The 17,078-nt window shown below is 39.1% G+C and overlaps 2 protein-coding genes across 2 annotated transcripts; one reads left to right on the top strand and one right to left on the bottom strand.

Annotated features, from left to right (window-relative positions):
• The first annotated feature begins 9,623 nt into the window (after window positions 1-9,623).
• Window positions 9,624-14,321, top strand: LOC133807824 (mitochondrial outer membrane protein porin 2-like). The gene is made up of 6 exons (XM_062245831.1): window positions 9,624-9,784; window positions 9,909-9,976; window positions 13,049-13,159; window positions 13,275-13,361; window positions 13,449-13,657; window positions 13,774-14,321. The coding sequence occupies exons 1-6, from the start codon at window positions 9,736-9,738 to the stop codon at window positions 14,078-14,080; spliced, it is 831 nt and encodes a 276-aa protein (XP_062101815.1). The 5' UTR covers window positions 9,624-9,735; the 3' UTR covers window positions 14,081-14,321.
• A 1,637-nt stretch (window positions 14,322-15,958) lies between these two features.
• On the bottom strand, window positions 15,959-16,766 carry LOC133807840 (large ribosomal subunit protein uL24z). Its single transcript, XM_062245833.1, has one exon. It carries the CDS (start codon window positions 16,687-16,689, stop codon window positions 16,249-16,251), a length of 441 nt encoding a protein of 146 aa, XP_062101817.1. The 5' UTR covers window positions 16,690-16,766; the 3' UTR covers window positions 15,959-16,248.
• Window positions 16,767-17,078: the final 312 nt, after the last annotated feature.

Here is a 17,078-nt window from a genome sequence, read left to right as displayed (position 1 = left end):
TCGATTCCTCGGGTATTGACTATGAACCCCAGGAATTTCCCTGATGCGACACCGAACGTGCACTTCTGAGGATTGAGCCTCATGCCGTATTCTCGTAGTATTCCAAAACATTCTTCCAGGTCGGGAACATGGTTGTCGGCAGTCTTTGATTTGACAAGCATGTCATCAACATACACCTCCATGTTCTTTCCGATCTGGTCCGCGAACATTCTGTTTACTAGCCTCTGATAGGTAGCTCCGGCATTCTTCAGACCGAATGGCATGACTTTATAGCAATAGACATTCGTTGGGGTCATGAAGCTGGTATGCTCCTGGTCCGCCGGGTTCATCGCGATCTGATTGTAGCCTGAGTACGCGTCCATGAAGGACATGAGCTCGTGTCCCGCCGTGGCATCCACCAGCTGATCGATCCTTGGTAATGGAAAGCAATCCTTGGGGCAGGCTTTATTCAGGTCGGAGAAGTTGATATAGGTCCGCCACTTCCCGTTGGGCTTTGGAACCAACACGGGATTAGCGACCCAAATTGGAAATTTGGCTTCGCGGATAAAACCACACTTTTTGAGCCGGGCCACTTCTTCTTCAAGGGCTTTGGCTCGGGTCGTTCCTAAACGCCTCTGCTTTTTGGATTTGGCAGGAACACTTTTATCCAGGTGGAGTGTATGCATGATGACACTCGGACTAATCCCCACCATGTCCTCGTGGGACCAGGCGAATACGTCCAAGCTATTCTTCATAAATGCAATCAGCTCCGCCTTTCTCTTGTCGCAGATGTTCTTCCCAAGCTTAACCGTCCGTGACGGATTTTGTTCGTCAATGTTCACCTCCTCGAGCTCCTCAATAGCCTGGAGCTCGGATCTATCCTCGCCTACTCGGGGGTCAATGTCCTCATTTAGGGCGATCTTTTCCTCTTCGGAAATCTGAGGTTTTTCAATCTCGGGAGCCGCCTTGGGTCCCTAAGATTCCTCTACGCCCTGAAGGGCCATTGCCAGCTGCCCGGGTTTAGACTTTCCCTTCATGGAAATGCTGTAGCATTCCCTGGCAGCGAGCTGATCGCCCTTGATGGTACAGACTCCTCTTTAAGTAGGGAACTTCATGGCGAGGTGCCGAACGGAAGTGATGGCCTCGAAAGCTATGAGCGCAGGTCGGCCCAAAATGGCGTTGTAGACGGCGGAACAGTCAATGACCACGAACTCAAGCAACTTGGAGACTGTCCGAGACTCTTCTCCTAGGGTGATCACCAGCTCGATCGTCCCTATCGCTGCTGATCCTTCTCCCGAAAAACCATATAGCATCATCGAGGTGGCCTTTAGCTCGGCGACAGTCAGACCCATCTTTTCTAAGGTGGATCAGAATAGGAGGTTCACCGAGCTCCCATTGTCCACCACACTCTCCTTACTTTCCGGTTGGCGAGCTGGACTGCTACGACCAAGGGATCGTTATGAGGTAATTGGACATGGCCTGCGTCTTCCTCCGTGAAATTTATCGGTTGTTTCTCTAACCGTTGCTGTTTTGACTGACGTTGCTCCAGGACGAACTCCGCTCCGTTATGAGCCTTTAACTCATTCACATAACTCTTATGTGCGCCTCTGCTCGTGCCAGCCATATGCGGCCCTCCAGAGATGGTGGATATCTCTCCCTCGATCACGGGAGGAGGGACGTCCTGATCTACCCGAGGCCCGGGCTGATTGGCTGGGACTTCTAGAGTTGGTCGACCCGCTGGGACCCTATTTCGTGAATATTGCGCCAAGGGGCCTGCTCGGATGAGAGTCTCGATTTCATCTTTTAGATGTCTGCAATTGTCGGTATTGTGGCCGATGTCGTTATGGAAACGGCAGAACTTCGAAGTATCTCTCTTTCCCTTGTGGTGCTTCAATGGCTCCGGCCTCTTCCAGGGGACCCGAGCAGCGTTGGCCAGGAAAATATTTTCCCTGGACTGGGTGAGCTCGGTATATGTTGTGAATACGGGCTTGAATTTATCCACAGACTTATTCTTCTTTTGACCGTGCTGGCTGTTTTCACCGTTTCCCTTTCTTTTGCCCCCGCCGGGCTGGTTGTTCTGCGCGTCGCCGGGAATTGCCACCGCGATCTCCGTCCCTGCCCCTGCGGGCTGCTCAGGAACCTGGCTGGTCCCCGCGGCTGAAGCTTCAGCTTCCTCTAAGTTTATCCATTCTTGGGCTCTGTTAAGGAATTCGTTAACCGAGCTGAATCCCTTCCTTTGAATATCTTTCCACAGGTCTCCTCCAACCAGGATTCCGGTTCTCATGGCCATGAGCTTAGAGCTATCGTCAGCGTCCCGAGCTCGAGCAGCGACATTCGCGAATCTGCTCAAGTAGGCTTTTAGCGTCTCACCGGGCTGCTGTCTTACGTTAGCTAGGGAGTCTGCCTGGATTCGGGCGGCCTAGGAGGCGCGGAATGCCCTTTTGAAGTCAGCTGAAAAAGTCTTCCAGGAACTGATTGACTGTCTTTTACTTTGCTTGAACCACTGCCTGGCAGGTCCGATCAGTGTGGAAGGAAAGATCAAGCAACGCAGCTCCGGGCCAATGTTATGAGCCATCATTAGGGTGTTGAACATCCCCAAATGATCCGACGGGTCCCCGTCCCCGTTGAACTTTGACAAATGGGGCATATAGAAACCAGATGGGTAGGCCGTCGCTGCTATATTGGGGGCGAAGAGTTCCATTTCGTCGCCAGAATCATACTCGTCTTTTTCTTTTTCTGTCAGGAGCTTTCTCATCAGCTCCTCCATCTGAGTTAGGCGCTCAAGGGTTTTGTCCTGAGATCCTGGGTTATTCCGGGGCTGTTCCACAGCTCCGGACCCATTGTACACATTAGGTGGGTTGTTGCCCCTCCTATCTTGAGATAGGTTATTTGGGACATTCCCTCCGTTACGTACTTCGGATCGGACCCCCGCCGAGCGGGCCTGTCTACCATCTTCGGTTCGATCGTCTCTGTGAGAGTTGAGGTGATCTCGGAGGTCGCCTCCTTGTGTAGTCTGGATACTTTGTGCCGAACTCAGTCGCTGACGCAGGTCTCCTCCCGAGAGATCACTCCGGCGACTAGCGGTCCAGTGGCTCCTGCTGGATAGGCTTGGAGTGTGTCTTTGGCGGTTACGACCTGATCCTTCCCCTGGCACCCTGCTGCGCCAGGAAGGCCCAGCCGACGGCGGGTCTCTCCTACTACTCCCGTAGGCTGGGACGTCCCGAATGGGCTGAGGAGATGGGTATCTGATTGGAGAAGGAGGATGCCTGACTGGGGAGGCGATCCTAGTTCCGTTCGTACGGATCAAATTTGGCGGGGGCCTTTCGGCCCTGCCAGCTTGCTGGTCTTGCGCAGGGCGAGCTGGACGAGGCGCAGGACGGTCTTCTGGGACGGGCTGGCGCTGCTGGCCCGCCCCGGATCTCCTTCGGGAGTTTCCTCGAGCTCTCCTGGGCGCCCTCGAGGAAGGTTGAGAGCTAGGGGTTGACGTCCTAACCGAACGGCTGTATTCCTGTTGTCTGACCCCAGGCATTTCCCTGAAGTTTGCCTCTTGATGGTGTGATGAAGGGGCAGAGTTGGCTGCATGAGGCCTATCTGAACGACTATGTCTGGACCGATTACTCCGGCGAGACTTAGGAGCCTCACCTTGCCTCTCTCCAACGTTAACGTTGGTTGTGAAAGGGGGTAGTCGGGCCAGAATATCCTGGATTTGCCGACCGGCTGTTGTTAACTGGCTCCTCAGTTGAGCATTCTCCATCTCCACCACAGTATAATAACACGGGTTCGGATTAGGTGGCCGGGGTGCTGAGCTACCAGTGTCGTCCTGGCCCGCCGGCTGCTTTCCTGGCCTCTGCTGAACTTCAGGAATTTGCTCATCAGGGATGGCAACCTGGTGGGCCTCCTGCCCATCATGAGGTTCTGTTTCGTTGCCATGTCTGGATCGAGTGGTCACCATAGTTGGATGTTTGCGGTAGCACTAATCGAACTTGCTCTCAATGAAAGCACCAAATTGTTGACGCGGTTCTTCGCCAACAGGTAATTAAGAGAAGAAGAGAAAGGGATTAGTGCTGAAAGTAGAACCGTCACAGATATGAAATCTTAGAGAATGAACTATGTGACTCAAGACACGTTTTTTAAGTGGTTCAAAGGTTAAAATCCTTCTACTCCACTAGTCAATATTATTGATGTATTCTGGATATTTGGTTTACAAAGTATATGGCTCTTCAGAGACTATTTTTTCCAACCCCTATCAACTCCCAGGGTCCCCATATTTATAGGAGAAGGCACCTGGAAGTTGGTAGGGAGGTCATCTCGTGACCTTACCATTGGTCATATCAACTCTGTAACATTTATGATTAATTCCTAAACCTGACACATAAGTGTGGTCTAATCAGTATGTAAGGAGATAATGGGCCGCACGGCCCAACCTAGCCGTGGGTGTCTGAATGCGCACGTTCCTGATGCGTGCCCGGAAAGTCAGGGAGATATCGGACACGTGATGTCAGATATATGCACGTTTATCTTGCGTGTGTTGACTTTACAGAGGATTAGAGATCCACGAGCATCAGCTCGCACAACGAGCTGCTTTACCGACCCAACCTTCGGCCTTAAGGACTCCTTCCCCCAGCCTTGGGCAGCATTGGCGAGTTCTTGAGGATACCTCGAGCTAAATGAGCCACGACCTGGAAAACAAAATCTCTGACCTGGGGAAGTTCTCGGACTAACCTTGATTAGTCCGAGGCTCGACCTTCTAATCAGCCCGTGGGAAAACCAGGGCGTACAATTAGATATACATGAAAATAAATAAAGATCCTGTATAAGCTAATCCAACATATTGTACGTGCAAAATATTACCGGCCACATGTTGTAAGATAGACTCATATTACCAAATAGATTAAAACCATCAGCAGCCAAATCCAATCGAACGTTTCTGGGTTCTTTGGCAAAATCTAGATATCTGGAATCAAATTGTTTCCAAGCAACCCCATCAACAGGATAGTGCATCACACCATCTTATTTCGATCGTCTCGTACTATGCCAGGTCAGCTCATTTGTTGTATGCTTTGAACCATAAAGACGCTTCAACCTAGGAGTCAAAGGGAAGTACTGCAACACTTTGTGGGCAATTTTTTTCCCTTTTATGTCTTTGTAAATCCATCGGCTCTCACCACATACAAGACAACTTTGTTTTTGTGAATTCTTCTTCCAAAACAAACAACAGTCATACTTGCAAGCATGAATTGATTGATAACCTATTCCTAACTTTCTCATTTTTTTTTTCTTAGACTCATAGTATGAAGTCAGAATATTATTCTCCTTCAAGAATGCAAATTTCATAAACTTCAAGAGTTCATCAAATGAACTATTTGTCCATTTATTCATAACTTTCATATGCAACATCTTCGCCAATAAGTTCAAGGAAGACAACCAATTACAACCAAGGTATAACTCAGCTTCGACCTCTTGAAACATGTCATCAAATTTATTCTCCACACTATTGCCACCACCATATGAAATTCCTTCATTTATACCTTCTTCGTTAGTGTCATGTTTACCAATAACATCATTGATGATGTTAATCATCTCACCAGCCAGTGGAGCTTCGTCGTCCACTACTGGAGGCATATCAACTTCACTGTGGTAGGTCTACTTCACATATCGCTGCAAAAACATATATCTGTGTATGTGAGCCTCTACCACATCCAGTTTCTGGCTCAGCATATTGACACACTGAACGCATGGACACCTACCTTCTCCCAAAGCATTTACATGATTCTTGACCATTTGTATAAATGCTTGAAAATCATTCCAAAACTCATCAAAATTGCGTCGTTTATTAGTTATTCAACTCTTGTCATTCGTTATAACTAATTTAAGTGGAAAATAAATTATCACAATGTGATAATCATAAAAAACTACCTTTATTTGGTAATAATTTTTTTTATCACTAAAGCACTAATTTTTTTTTAAGTAAATTTAATTCATTTTTATTAATTGCTTTAAAATTTATTAATTAAAAATTTTAATAGCACTAATTTTAAAAGTACTTTGTTATAATTTTCAATTTTTATTTTTTTTTAAATAACAATAAATGTTTATTATTTTAAAACTATTATTTTATTTTTAACTGAATTTTAAGAGTATAGTTAACTTAATTACTTATTTTATCTATATATTATCAACTTTTATGAATATATTATAAAATTAATCAGATAAACAAATATTTAATTATATATTTATTAATTTACCATTAAAAATTATTATTTTAATTTCAACTTATTTTATAAAAAAAATATTAATAAAGTTATACTTGTAAAATTATTATTTTAATTTACACTTTATAATTTTTTTAATTAATTTTTATTAATTGCTTTAAAATTAATTAATTAAAAATTTTAATCACACTAATTTTAAAACTACTTTGTAATACTTAGTTTTTCTAAATCTACTGAGATTTTGGCAGCATAACAACTGTAATCTAGTCTATCCCAAAATTTAAAATATGCATAAAAACATGTAAATCAGTCCCAGAACATACATAAAATTTAATACAATCATTTAAATTCACAAATAAACAATAAAAACATATTATAAACATATTCCCAAATCAACATATTATTTATCTAATCTAACATATATATAATTAAAAAAACATAATATAAACATCTAATATGAATTTATCTAACCTATACCATAGAATACACAATACAATGAAATATAATCTAACTTAATATTTTTTCATAACCTAATATTTAATTTTATTACAATAAAAAATTAAACAACTATGAAACTTTTTTATGTCCAATTAACTTTTTTTATTATCAAAATTAAACTAAATTAGCATGTACGTTAATCAATGAAAAAAAATCATCAACATAAACAATCATCATTTTCTTAAAAAAACTATATATACACATAAACACATTCACATTAATTTATATACATATATATATAAAATAAACTTATACATATATAACCCCCAAAAAATAAAGTAAAGATAAACAAAAATGCATATATATACCTCTATTAATGCTCCAACCAACGTAGAAACACCACACTCACAATCCTTGCACAATCTGAAAAACTAAAAAAAAACTATCACAAACTATTTTTACCATATACAAAAATCAAACAAATATTGACAAAAAATACATTTTTATGAATAAAATACAAAATAATGAGTGATAAATACACATACCTGAATAAATGGGGCCAAAAATTGGCCTGAAAATCGCCTACAACGGCGCTGGGCGACGGAGATGGTGAAAAACGTCTCTCGTTTTTCACTTTTTGAGAATATGAGGAAAAGAAAAGGGCTCAGGCTAGCGTTAATGACAATGGACTCTATAGCGACGACATATCGTCGCTATAGGTCTAATCCAAAATCGTTGCTGAAAACAGAACGCGCCATTTCATTTAACCTACAGCTACGACTTTTCGTCGCTTTAGATAAGGGAATAGTACATGAAACGTTTCGTTTACTACGTGTCCAGTCTATAGCGACGACTATAGTCATTTAAATTTTGACTGAAATTTTTGGCGGTCCATTTTCCCTTTATTTTTTAGGACCCTATAGCGGCATGTCGTCGCTATAGGTCTAACCCAGAATCGTCGCTGAAAACAGAACGCACCGTTTCATTTAACCTACAGCTACGACTTTTCGTCGCTTTAGATAAGGGAATAGTACATGAAACATTTCGTTTACTACGTGTCCAGTCTATAGCGACGACTATAGCCATTTAAATTTTGACTGAAATTTTTGGCGGTCCACTTTCCCTTTATTTTTTTAGGACCCTATAGCGGCATGTCGTCGCTAAAGACTAAAATTTTAAGTGCTCATTCAATTAAATGAGTTTCTATAGTGACGACATGTCGTTGCTATAGGGAGTGAAAATTGACAACCAACTTTTGGCGGTCAAGTTCCATCCGTACCCTGTCGCTATAGACAAGATATTTCCCTCCTTTTTTTTGACGAGGACTTTACATTGACGACTAGTCATTGCCCTAAAGTCAATTCCCGCCTCTTGTTCCCTCCAAATTCCTGGTACCCTACAACAACGTTATAGGGTACCAGGAATTTGGAGGGCCTGGTAGTGTGTTGTTGATAACCCTACAGCGACGACATGTCATCGCTATAACTTATTCATTTTAATATATTAAAAGAATAAATTTTTCGTGAATTTCAACTGCATACAACAACGACTTTAGCGTCGTCACGATAGATGTCGCCGCTGTAGAATATTTTTTTGTAGTGATATTAATGAATTAAATAGTTAATTATCGTATTATTGAAATAAAAATTCCCTATTTACATATAGACAAAAAAAACCTTAATATTTAATACAAGACTGGATATTTAATAGTTAGATTAATATAAATTTAAAAATTATAAAATATCATTATAACAAAATTATATAATATATAATCTTAATGTTTATTAAAAAATAATAATTTATATTTAAAAAAATTATCATATTATATATATTTTAAAAAAAAACCACAAATAATGTTTTGATTTAATTTTTCTTTTAGTAGGTTTATCTCATTTTTTATATATAATATAATTTATTTATTTAAAATTTATATGATAATAATATAAATTTAATAAAAATAATTAATAAATTCTATAAATAAAACTACATAAATATGGATTAGTATTATTTGTATTTTCTATATATAAAAGAGTTAGAGCAACTCTAATGCTAATGCTGCGAGAGTTGCCATAGCCATTTGTTGGTCCCAAGTCAGAATGTGGATCCTTATATTAGATTATTGTTGAGAAAGGTTACCAAACGTTGGCAACGTTGCCCTTTTGCTTTTTATTTTAATATAATTATTTTTGATTAGGTGGAGAAAAAATAATACAAAAATATTAATATTTTAATTTTTTTGGCAACGTTGTAGATTGCTAGTATTAGAGAAAAACTATTTATCGAAAAGGCAATAATATTAAAAATACTAAAAAGAAAAAAAAAAGTAAAAACACCACACCAAAATCAGAGTAAAAATTATTGGACAATTATTCTATAGGGGCTTCACTTTAATCTCTATCGGTAGAGCTTTCAGTGTTTCTCGACCCGTGAACAGTTTTCGGCGCGACTTTTTTTTATGACCGTGTATATTGTAGCTATTTAGAGCATCCTGCAAATTTTCAGAAAATTCCGAATAGTTTACAGTACCGAAAACTAGGTTCTAACATGTTGTTTTCCACGCTCATAAAAAAAATTAGTCACGCGTACAACAACATATTTGAACCTAGTTTTCGGTACTGTAAACTATTTGGAATTTTCTGAAAATTTGCAGAATGCTCTAAACAGCTACAATATATACGATCATAATAAAAATTTGCCCCAAAAATTATTCACAGATTGTAAACAATGAGAGCCCCACCGAAAGGACTTAAATGAGGTCTTATAAGATAATTCCCCAAAAATTGTTACAATCACTTCAAAATCAGACGAAACAAGCAAATAATAAAAATGAAAAAACAGTGATGATAAAACATTACAGCCTAGCATGTTTCAATAAAAGGGACCCACACACGAACCTGCCTTGTTAATATAATCTGACGGTGGAAAAGGCTCGTGTCAGCGAAGAAGAACGAAAGCCGTCGATCAAATGTAAAAGAAATAATAAAATAAAAATGATCATCACTATTGCGGCCACCACGAAAATAGACTCACCATTTCTTCACCACTCTCCTCCTCCTCCTCACACAGATCTTTCTCTCTCTAAAAGTCTCGTTGTTTCTGTGCAAAGATGAGCAAGGGACCAGGACTCTTCACCGAAATCGGAAAGAAAGCTAAAGGTAATAGCTACTCTCACTCTTACCACAGCTTCCATGTCCAAACCATTTAATCAATTCTCTTTCCATTCGATTCATTTTTTTAAAAATTTGTGTCTGAAACTGGTTGTTCTCACTTTGGATTTAGATCTTCTAACGAAGGATTATAACTCCGATCAGAAATTTTCCATATCCACTTACAGTGATGCCGGCGTGGTAAGCAAGCAAGACTTTCGAGTTTGTTTTTTATTTTACGAATTTGGTCAAATTTTGAATTTTATTCCATGACATTCTAAGACAAACATGCTTTCGTGATAGTGCTTATATTTATTATTGATCGAATCGATGTTTGGTTGGGTTGATTATTAGGTCTTTGGATGACCTATCTTAAAGGATTTGTTCGTGCTTTGCTATTTATATTGTAACAACAGTGATAGTTTCTATGGCTGACCTTGGAACATAGATATTGTGGGATGTTTTACCAATTAAAGGATAAACAAATTACAATATATGCTGTAGTATGCTTTCTAACCATTATTTTACAGTGGTCCTACATTAAAAGATCTTGGGTTGTAGTTTGGTGCGTAGGAAATTACTTATTTTTGCAATGTTTGCGACAAAGTATTTTGTTCCAATTTGATGCTTACTGAATTGGAAGTTTGGTATAAAGAATTAGAATTAGAGGATAGAGACTAGTAGTTGCTCATTTACTAATGGTGATATTACAATAATTGGGTTAGAAACTATATTCCAAAGCTTGCTCTTTGATTGGTAACTAATCAATTTATATGATTTTGGAAATAAAAATTGTACGTGACTTACTAAAAATATTTGTCAGCTTATAGGAATTGATTGATGACGTTTTAATTTTTCCGCCTGAGGGTTATGTTTGGTAGAAGAGAGAGAATGAAGGAACTATAAATATAATCATTATTATCTACTAACTAGTGGTGGAAAAACGAGAGATGGGAGAGTACTCTTCCTTGTTGTGTTTGGTGTGAAAAAAAGAAGACCAAACCCATCTACCTTCGTTTGGTATGAAGGAAGCAAATAAGAAACTTTAGTTGTAGATATATGGACTTTGGATACCAATTTAGAGAGGTATGATATTGTAAGGCCCAAAATGTATTTGCTCTTAGATTCTACTATTTGTCTATTCTTATATTACTCATGTTCCTCCCCATTTCAACCCAATGTGGGCCTTTGATTGCTCACCAACAATCCTCCCCTCGAACAAATGACCATCTAGCTTCCCCTCAAACAATCATCTATCTCCTCTTTCTCTACCAACCAGGTTTTTCCACTCCATTGCATTGGAATACACGCCTTACATGGAGCACCACTCAAGAGCTTGTTCTATCCCAGGTAAACTCCTCTTCATTACATTGGGACTAGGACACTTCTAAAAATAAATTGAAGTACATTCATCGTATCTCATCGTGATGTCAGTGGGGCCCACCACCTTTGTTTGATGTTTGAGGATTCATCCACATGACTAACTTCAGGGTATAGTTCTGATACCACTTGTAAGGATCTCAGACACCACGTATCTTCACAGTGGTATGATATTGTTTACTTTAGGCGTAGTCCCTCATGGATTTGCTTTTGGATTCTACCCAACAAGTCTCATTTCAATGGAGGTATTTGTCTATCCTTATTTACCCATGATCTTCCCATTTTCTAGCCAACGTGGGACCTTGTTCACACACCTAACTATCACCCCTCAAATGAAATACGGCTTTCCCTTAAATGATTTTTTCTTCCATCTAACTTGTGTTCTCCACCATGTTCCTATTTTCCAACATGCTTCATGGTGTGCTTAACCACCTCAGGAACTCTACAGCATCTTTTTCCTACGTTACAATGCAGAAAGTTTCACCTCGAGCCTTTATAGAATTTTCCACCATTGCTCAAGGCCAATATCTTAATGAGGCACATTTGGGAATTCGTATTTGTGTGTAAACATGACCTCCCACACTCGACACCAATTGTTGTGGGTGAATGGGTTCCTCCCAAGGAATTGGGGTTCTAGCTCAAAATGTTAACTTAATGACTAATGAGTGGAGTAATCCAATACCTTATATACTCATTCTCAATTCTATGTATTGCCAATTGTTATTGGGATCTCCATAAACATTATGGATCTCTAAATCGGTATGATATTGTCCACTTTGGGTCAAGGCCCTCATAGTGCCTTTGGACTCTACCAAAAGGTTTTGGACCAATAAAGATGTGTCTATACATTAATCCATTTTCTTCTCCACTTTTATAATCCATGTGGGACTTTGTTTGCATTCCTAACAATCTTCTCCTTAAACAGTTGACCACAATATTCCCTCTTGAAACAGTGGACCGAATCATTCACCTTGCTTCATCAAGTCTACTCATCATTAATGTGTTTAAGTGCACGCCTTACGTGAAGCACCAAAGCCTACCTCGAGAGCCTACTTTACTCAAGTCAACACCACCTGTCTAATAGAGCTTAAGCACGAACCATACGCTTACCAAGGCTCTCCTCTTACCCTTATGGCTAGGTTTGGAACCTGAATTCTAATAACAGTTATTGTTGGGGTCCCAGTGAACACTACAAATCTCCACGTTGGTATGATATTATTCATTTTGGGTCAGTCTATACTTATTAACCCATTTTCTTTCCTACTTCTAATTGTTTGTATTCCTAACATTAGAGGATGGACAATTCTATTGCAAAAGTATAACTTTGGAAGGATTAAATTGGTCACAATGGAGGATTTGAAATCTATAGTCTAATCTCTTCTCTCTAAATTTTTTTAATACCAAACCACTAATTTACCCCCAATCATTTGAATCAATCACTTGTGTATCCAAATAATGAATGAATCACACATCATTTAAAATCTATAATTTTCTAATTAATCATTAAACTATATATTTTTTTTTTTAATTTTACACCAAATTACAGGTGATCTTAATTCCAATAATCTCACAGTTTTTCCACCTTGTTTCTTTCCACTTCTCCCTCCTGCCAAACACACTAAAAGAGTCTCTTCTGCTATTGCTCCTTTACTTGGTTGGATATATCATTGGATTGTTTGTGGCAACTTACATCTATTTGTTAACTTTTTATGGAAAAAATTAAATCTAGTTATTATCTTTTGATCTCCAAAGTCTATTTGTTCTCTCTTAGATTTTACGTTAACTGCTAATTATTATTAGTGCTTCCAACTTGTTTTTGTCTGATGATTTTGTTTCCATGGGTAACGAGAATTAACCATTTTGTATAAATTTTTATTTTTTTGGCTCTACTAGGCCTTGACATCAACAGCAGTGAAGAAAGGAGGACTCTCAACTGGGGACGTTGCAGCACTATACAAGTACAAGAACACTGTTTTTGATGTCAAAGTTGACACAGATTCGAATGTATGTCACTTTGATTTCTTTTCTCATCTTTTTGTGGGTTAAAAAGGCTAAAATTAAAAGCAAATGTTGACTTGTTTGTTTTTTATAGCTTTTTTTTTTTTTAACTTTTTGACAGGTCTCGACAATTCTTACTATAACTGAAGTGCTGCCTTCTACAAAGGCTATTGCTTCGTTCAAATTGCCTAATTATAATTCTGGCAAGGTACAAGATTTGGAATCTTTACATTTTTTTACTCGATGTGGCCTTAGCAGTTGTAGTTATTATTTGTGTTCTCTATGTATGTTGTAGCTGGAGGTTCAATACTTCCATGATCATGTGACCTTAGCAACAGCTGTGGCTTTGAATCAATCCCCATTGGTTGATTTCTCTGCCACCTTTGGTACACCAAGCGTTGCTTTTGGTGCAGAAGCAGGTTATGACACTACTTCTGGCAATTTCACAAAGTACACTGCCGGTGTTAGCATGACCAAGCCAGATTCATCTGCCTCGATACTTCTGTAAGATCTTATTTTCTGCTTTTTATCATCTAAAACTGATTTCAACTGGAAAATTTTGATGACAGAATTCAGTACATATATATTAAGCCATCTTATCCCTTTTCTTCTTGCTAAAGGGGTGACAAGGGAGATAGTTTAAAAGCATCGTATGTGCATTACTTTGATAAGTCAAAGAGAACTGCGGCAGTTGGGGAGGTGACTAGAAGATTTTCGTCAAACGAGAACACTTTTACCGTGGGAGGATCCTATGCTGTGGACCATTTGACAGTGGTTAAGGCAAAGTTGAACGATCACGGGAAGATAGCAGCTACCCTCCAGCATGAGGTTATTCCAAAGTCATTAATGACAGTGTCTGGTGAGATTGACACCAGGGGCTTGGAAAAGAACCCCAAGTTCGGATTGGCAATTGCTCTCAAGCCTTAATCACTACTACACTGGTGGATTCTTGAAACCTTGTTAAATTTTTTTTGGTGGCTCTTGAAGGGGAGAACTTGAAATAAGTAGTTCCACAGATTATATTCTTTTCTAGACAACTGTGGATGGTTTGACTCTGTTCGTTTCTTTATGGAATTGTAAGGTAGCTGTTTGTGCAAGGCATTTTGAAAGCTAGCCCATTTTGTTCTCCGCATGGAGGTGTCTTTTAATGAAAAATTCTGTTTCACAATTTTCTAATGGAGTTTATACCCGTGAAAAATCATATGCTTTATTGGGTTGATTCGCCTAATGATTTAGACAATCTTTATCTTATATTTTCATAGGGAGAAAACTTTTACTAGTAACAAGAAATCGTGCTAATTATTTATTTTTTTAAATTGGGTATACATCCTATGACTGGTTTATTACCAAATATACGTTAACCCGGCTTCATGAACTGGTTATTTTACTAGGTGCTGGCCGATAGGGGATGATGTTGAAGGCGACAAATGAGCTTTCTCCAATCAATCCTCGGCCTTGGCACTTGGACAGTGGCTCTCACCTGCAGGTTTTTAGCAACAGCCATGGACTCGATGGCTTAGATGCAATGGTCCCTGGATTTGACGGGTTAGGCTCGGCCAGATCTAGATTCGGTGGAGTGGGGTGTGACCCGAGATTCAGCTGTTCAGTGCCCATGGGATCTTCAGCAGCGCTCCGTAGAGGTTCCAACCGGATTGTTGAGTGGTTTGATGACTGTTGCGAGACTACGGTCTCTTTATTTTTGTTGTGTTTTGCTCAGTATTCAGATATGATATGGTAAGTTTATTATTGTCATGTAGGATTAGGTTTTTATATTTCCCTTTTGCAATTTCCTATATGTTTGTTGTGTTGGATTACGAAGAATTTTTTTGTTTTTATAGTTCTTTTAATTTTACAACGACATTAAACTATACCACAATAAAGAAACTAATTCAGTTATTAATAAAATTTTCATTTCAATCTCCACTAGATAAAATATAAAAACTAGCTAATTCTACTTTCCAAAGGTCACCATTATTCAAAAATTATTTTTATCCAATTTCCAAACATTACCATTAATCCAATACCATTATTCATCCAATGTTAATTCCCAATCATATCATAGCGACTAATTGTAGATTCAAATTTTCTTTCCAAAGAAGCAAGGCCAGTGAAGAACCAACTCTCAAATTTATGCTATAAGCAAATTATTTGTATTAGTATTTTCTAAAACACTGGAAAACAAAAAATACTTCGTTTCGTTTCAGGATATTTGGAATTTGAACATGACAACATTTATAAATCAACAAATAAATCTTTTTAATTATTACAACATAAGCTAATTGATAAGTTAGTCTTCTTGAATTATGTATCTACTTAGACTAGTAGAGAACAAGACCTTGCAGCGATGGATAGAACATGTCAAGGAGTTCATCAAAGAGCAATAGTACAACATTTTTAATTGATCAGAAAAACGTATAATAATCAACGGAGAATAATGAAACGAAGCAAGTAACCTGTGACTGAGTTTGGTAACAAATAAACAGAATACAAGCATTAATATCCTCAGTTTTCATAATCTTTATTAAAAAAATAGAATCTGCCAACAAAATAATAATTGGTAAATTTCAAACCATTGCCCCTTGTGGCTCATACAACTTACCATGGCTTTGAAAACATTAATAACAGGTCACACTCAAATGTCACAACAGCAAATTATTCATACAGAAACCAAGTAATACCACAAATAATAAGTTCACAATACTGGACAATCCACTCACTCAGTAACACAAAGCTCAAACACACAACTAAGTAAAAACAAAATGGCAATGGAGATCATAGTGTAAGAAAATATTAACTAAGAAACGATTAAGTAATCAGCCCAGACAATTAAGTCTGGAATATAAATATATTTCATTCAGGCAGCACAAAATCCATGTCCGAGAGAGCCAAAAATTGAGAGCCAACTCTTCAAACCCTCAAGAGCATAAGAAACCATGATTTAAAATTGAAATAGAATCTTTCCATTTGTCTCAATAGTATCTCAAACAAAACGGACCTAATAATAAAAACAGCAGTAACCCAAAACAGAGAAGATAGATCTAAAAATTATAAAATTCTTAAACCAAAAACGCATAACAAAAAACTATTACTCCCATTTAATCGACGTTCTGCATGATATCCTCGGCGGTGAACTTGGTACCCTTGTCCTTGTCCGCGGCGGCGCGTCCCTTGGCTTTGCGATCGAGAAGTGACTTGCGGTCCTTATCGAGTCTGAGCTTGGTAATGACGACCTTTGATGGGTTGATACCGACGTTAACGGTGGAGCCATTGACCTTCTCCCTGGTGATGCGCTCGATGTGGATGACCCATTTTCGGCGATAGACCTGGACAACCTTTCCCTCGCGTCCCTTGTAGGTTCCACGGACGACCTGAACCTCATCGTCTTTGCGCACGGGCATAGATCTGACGTTGTACTTGGAACGGAGATCAGATGAGAGCGGTGCGCTCATGAGCACACGCCTCACACTGGATGGTGCCGTGAAATGAGCCTTTCGGTTCTTGCGGCGGGAGCTGGTGACCCTCGGGTTGTACTTCATTTTCGCTCCTAGGGTTTTTCTCTCTCTGCCTCTCTGGGGTTCGGGTGACGGCAAATGACAGAGGAAGCTGATGGGTAAGGGTTTCTAGGGCTTTTATAAAGATGCGTTTATCGCTAAAACGCTGTCGTTTCAACCTGTGCTGCTGTGTAGTGGAGAGTAAACTAGGGTTTCTTTCTTTTTATTTCTTAATTTTCTTTTAAATGGATCAATCATACACGGGCTTGATAAAATGAGGCCCAAGTATCATCTTTATTGGACTGAGTATTGTGGGCCGAGTATTTGGACCTGTGTCCATTGAAGGAAGAGACATATCTGAAAGTGTGTTTGGGTCGGGGTGAAGGCTCTCACTAACTGGCCAGAAGTTTTGCCGGAAATTACAATTTTTAATA

The sequence above is a fragment of the Humulus lupulus genome, chromosome 1, assembly GCF_963169125.1.
Source record: "Humulus lupulus chromosome 1, drHumLupu1.1, whole genome shotgun sequence".
Classification (NCBI taxonomy): domain Eukaryota; kingdom Viridiplantae; phylum Streptophyta; class Magnoliopsida; order Rosales; family Cannabaceae; genus Humulus; species Humulus lupulus.
The sequence above is the reverse complement of the archived record's forward strand: the minus strand, read 5'-3'. Positions and strand labels throughout refer to the sequence as shown.

Excerpts from the sequence above, each read along its gene's own strand:
- LOC133807824 (XM_062245831.1), top strand. The coding sequence starts at position 9,736 with ATGAGCAAGGGACCAGGACTCTTCACCGAAATCGGAAAGAAAGCTAAA. Across the intron at positions 9,977-13,048 it reads CTTACAGTGATGCCGGCGTG|GCCTTGACATCAACAGCAGT; the intron begins GTAAGCAAGCAA and ends TGGCTCTACTAG. Across the intron at positions 13,362-13,448 it reads CTAATTATAATTCTGGCAAG|CTGGAGGTTCAATACTTCCA; the intron begins GTACAAGATTTG and ends TGTATGTTGTAG.
- LOC133807840 (XM_062245833.1), bottom strand. The coding sequence starts at position 16,689 with ATGAAGTACAACCCGAGGGTCACCAGCTCCCGCCGCAAGAACCGAAAG.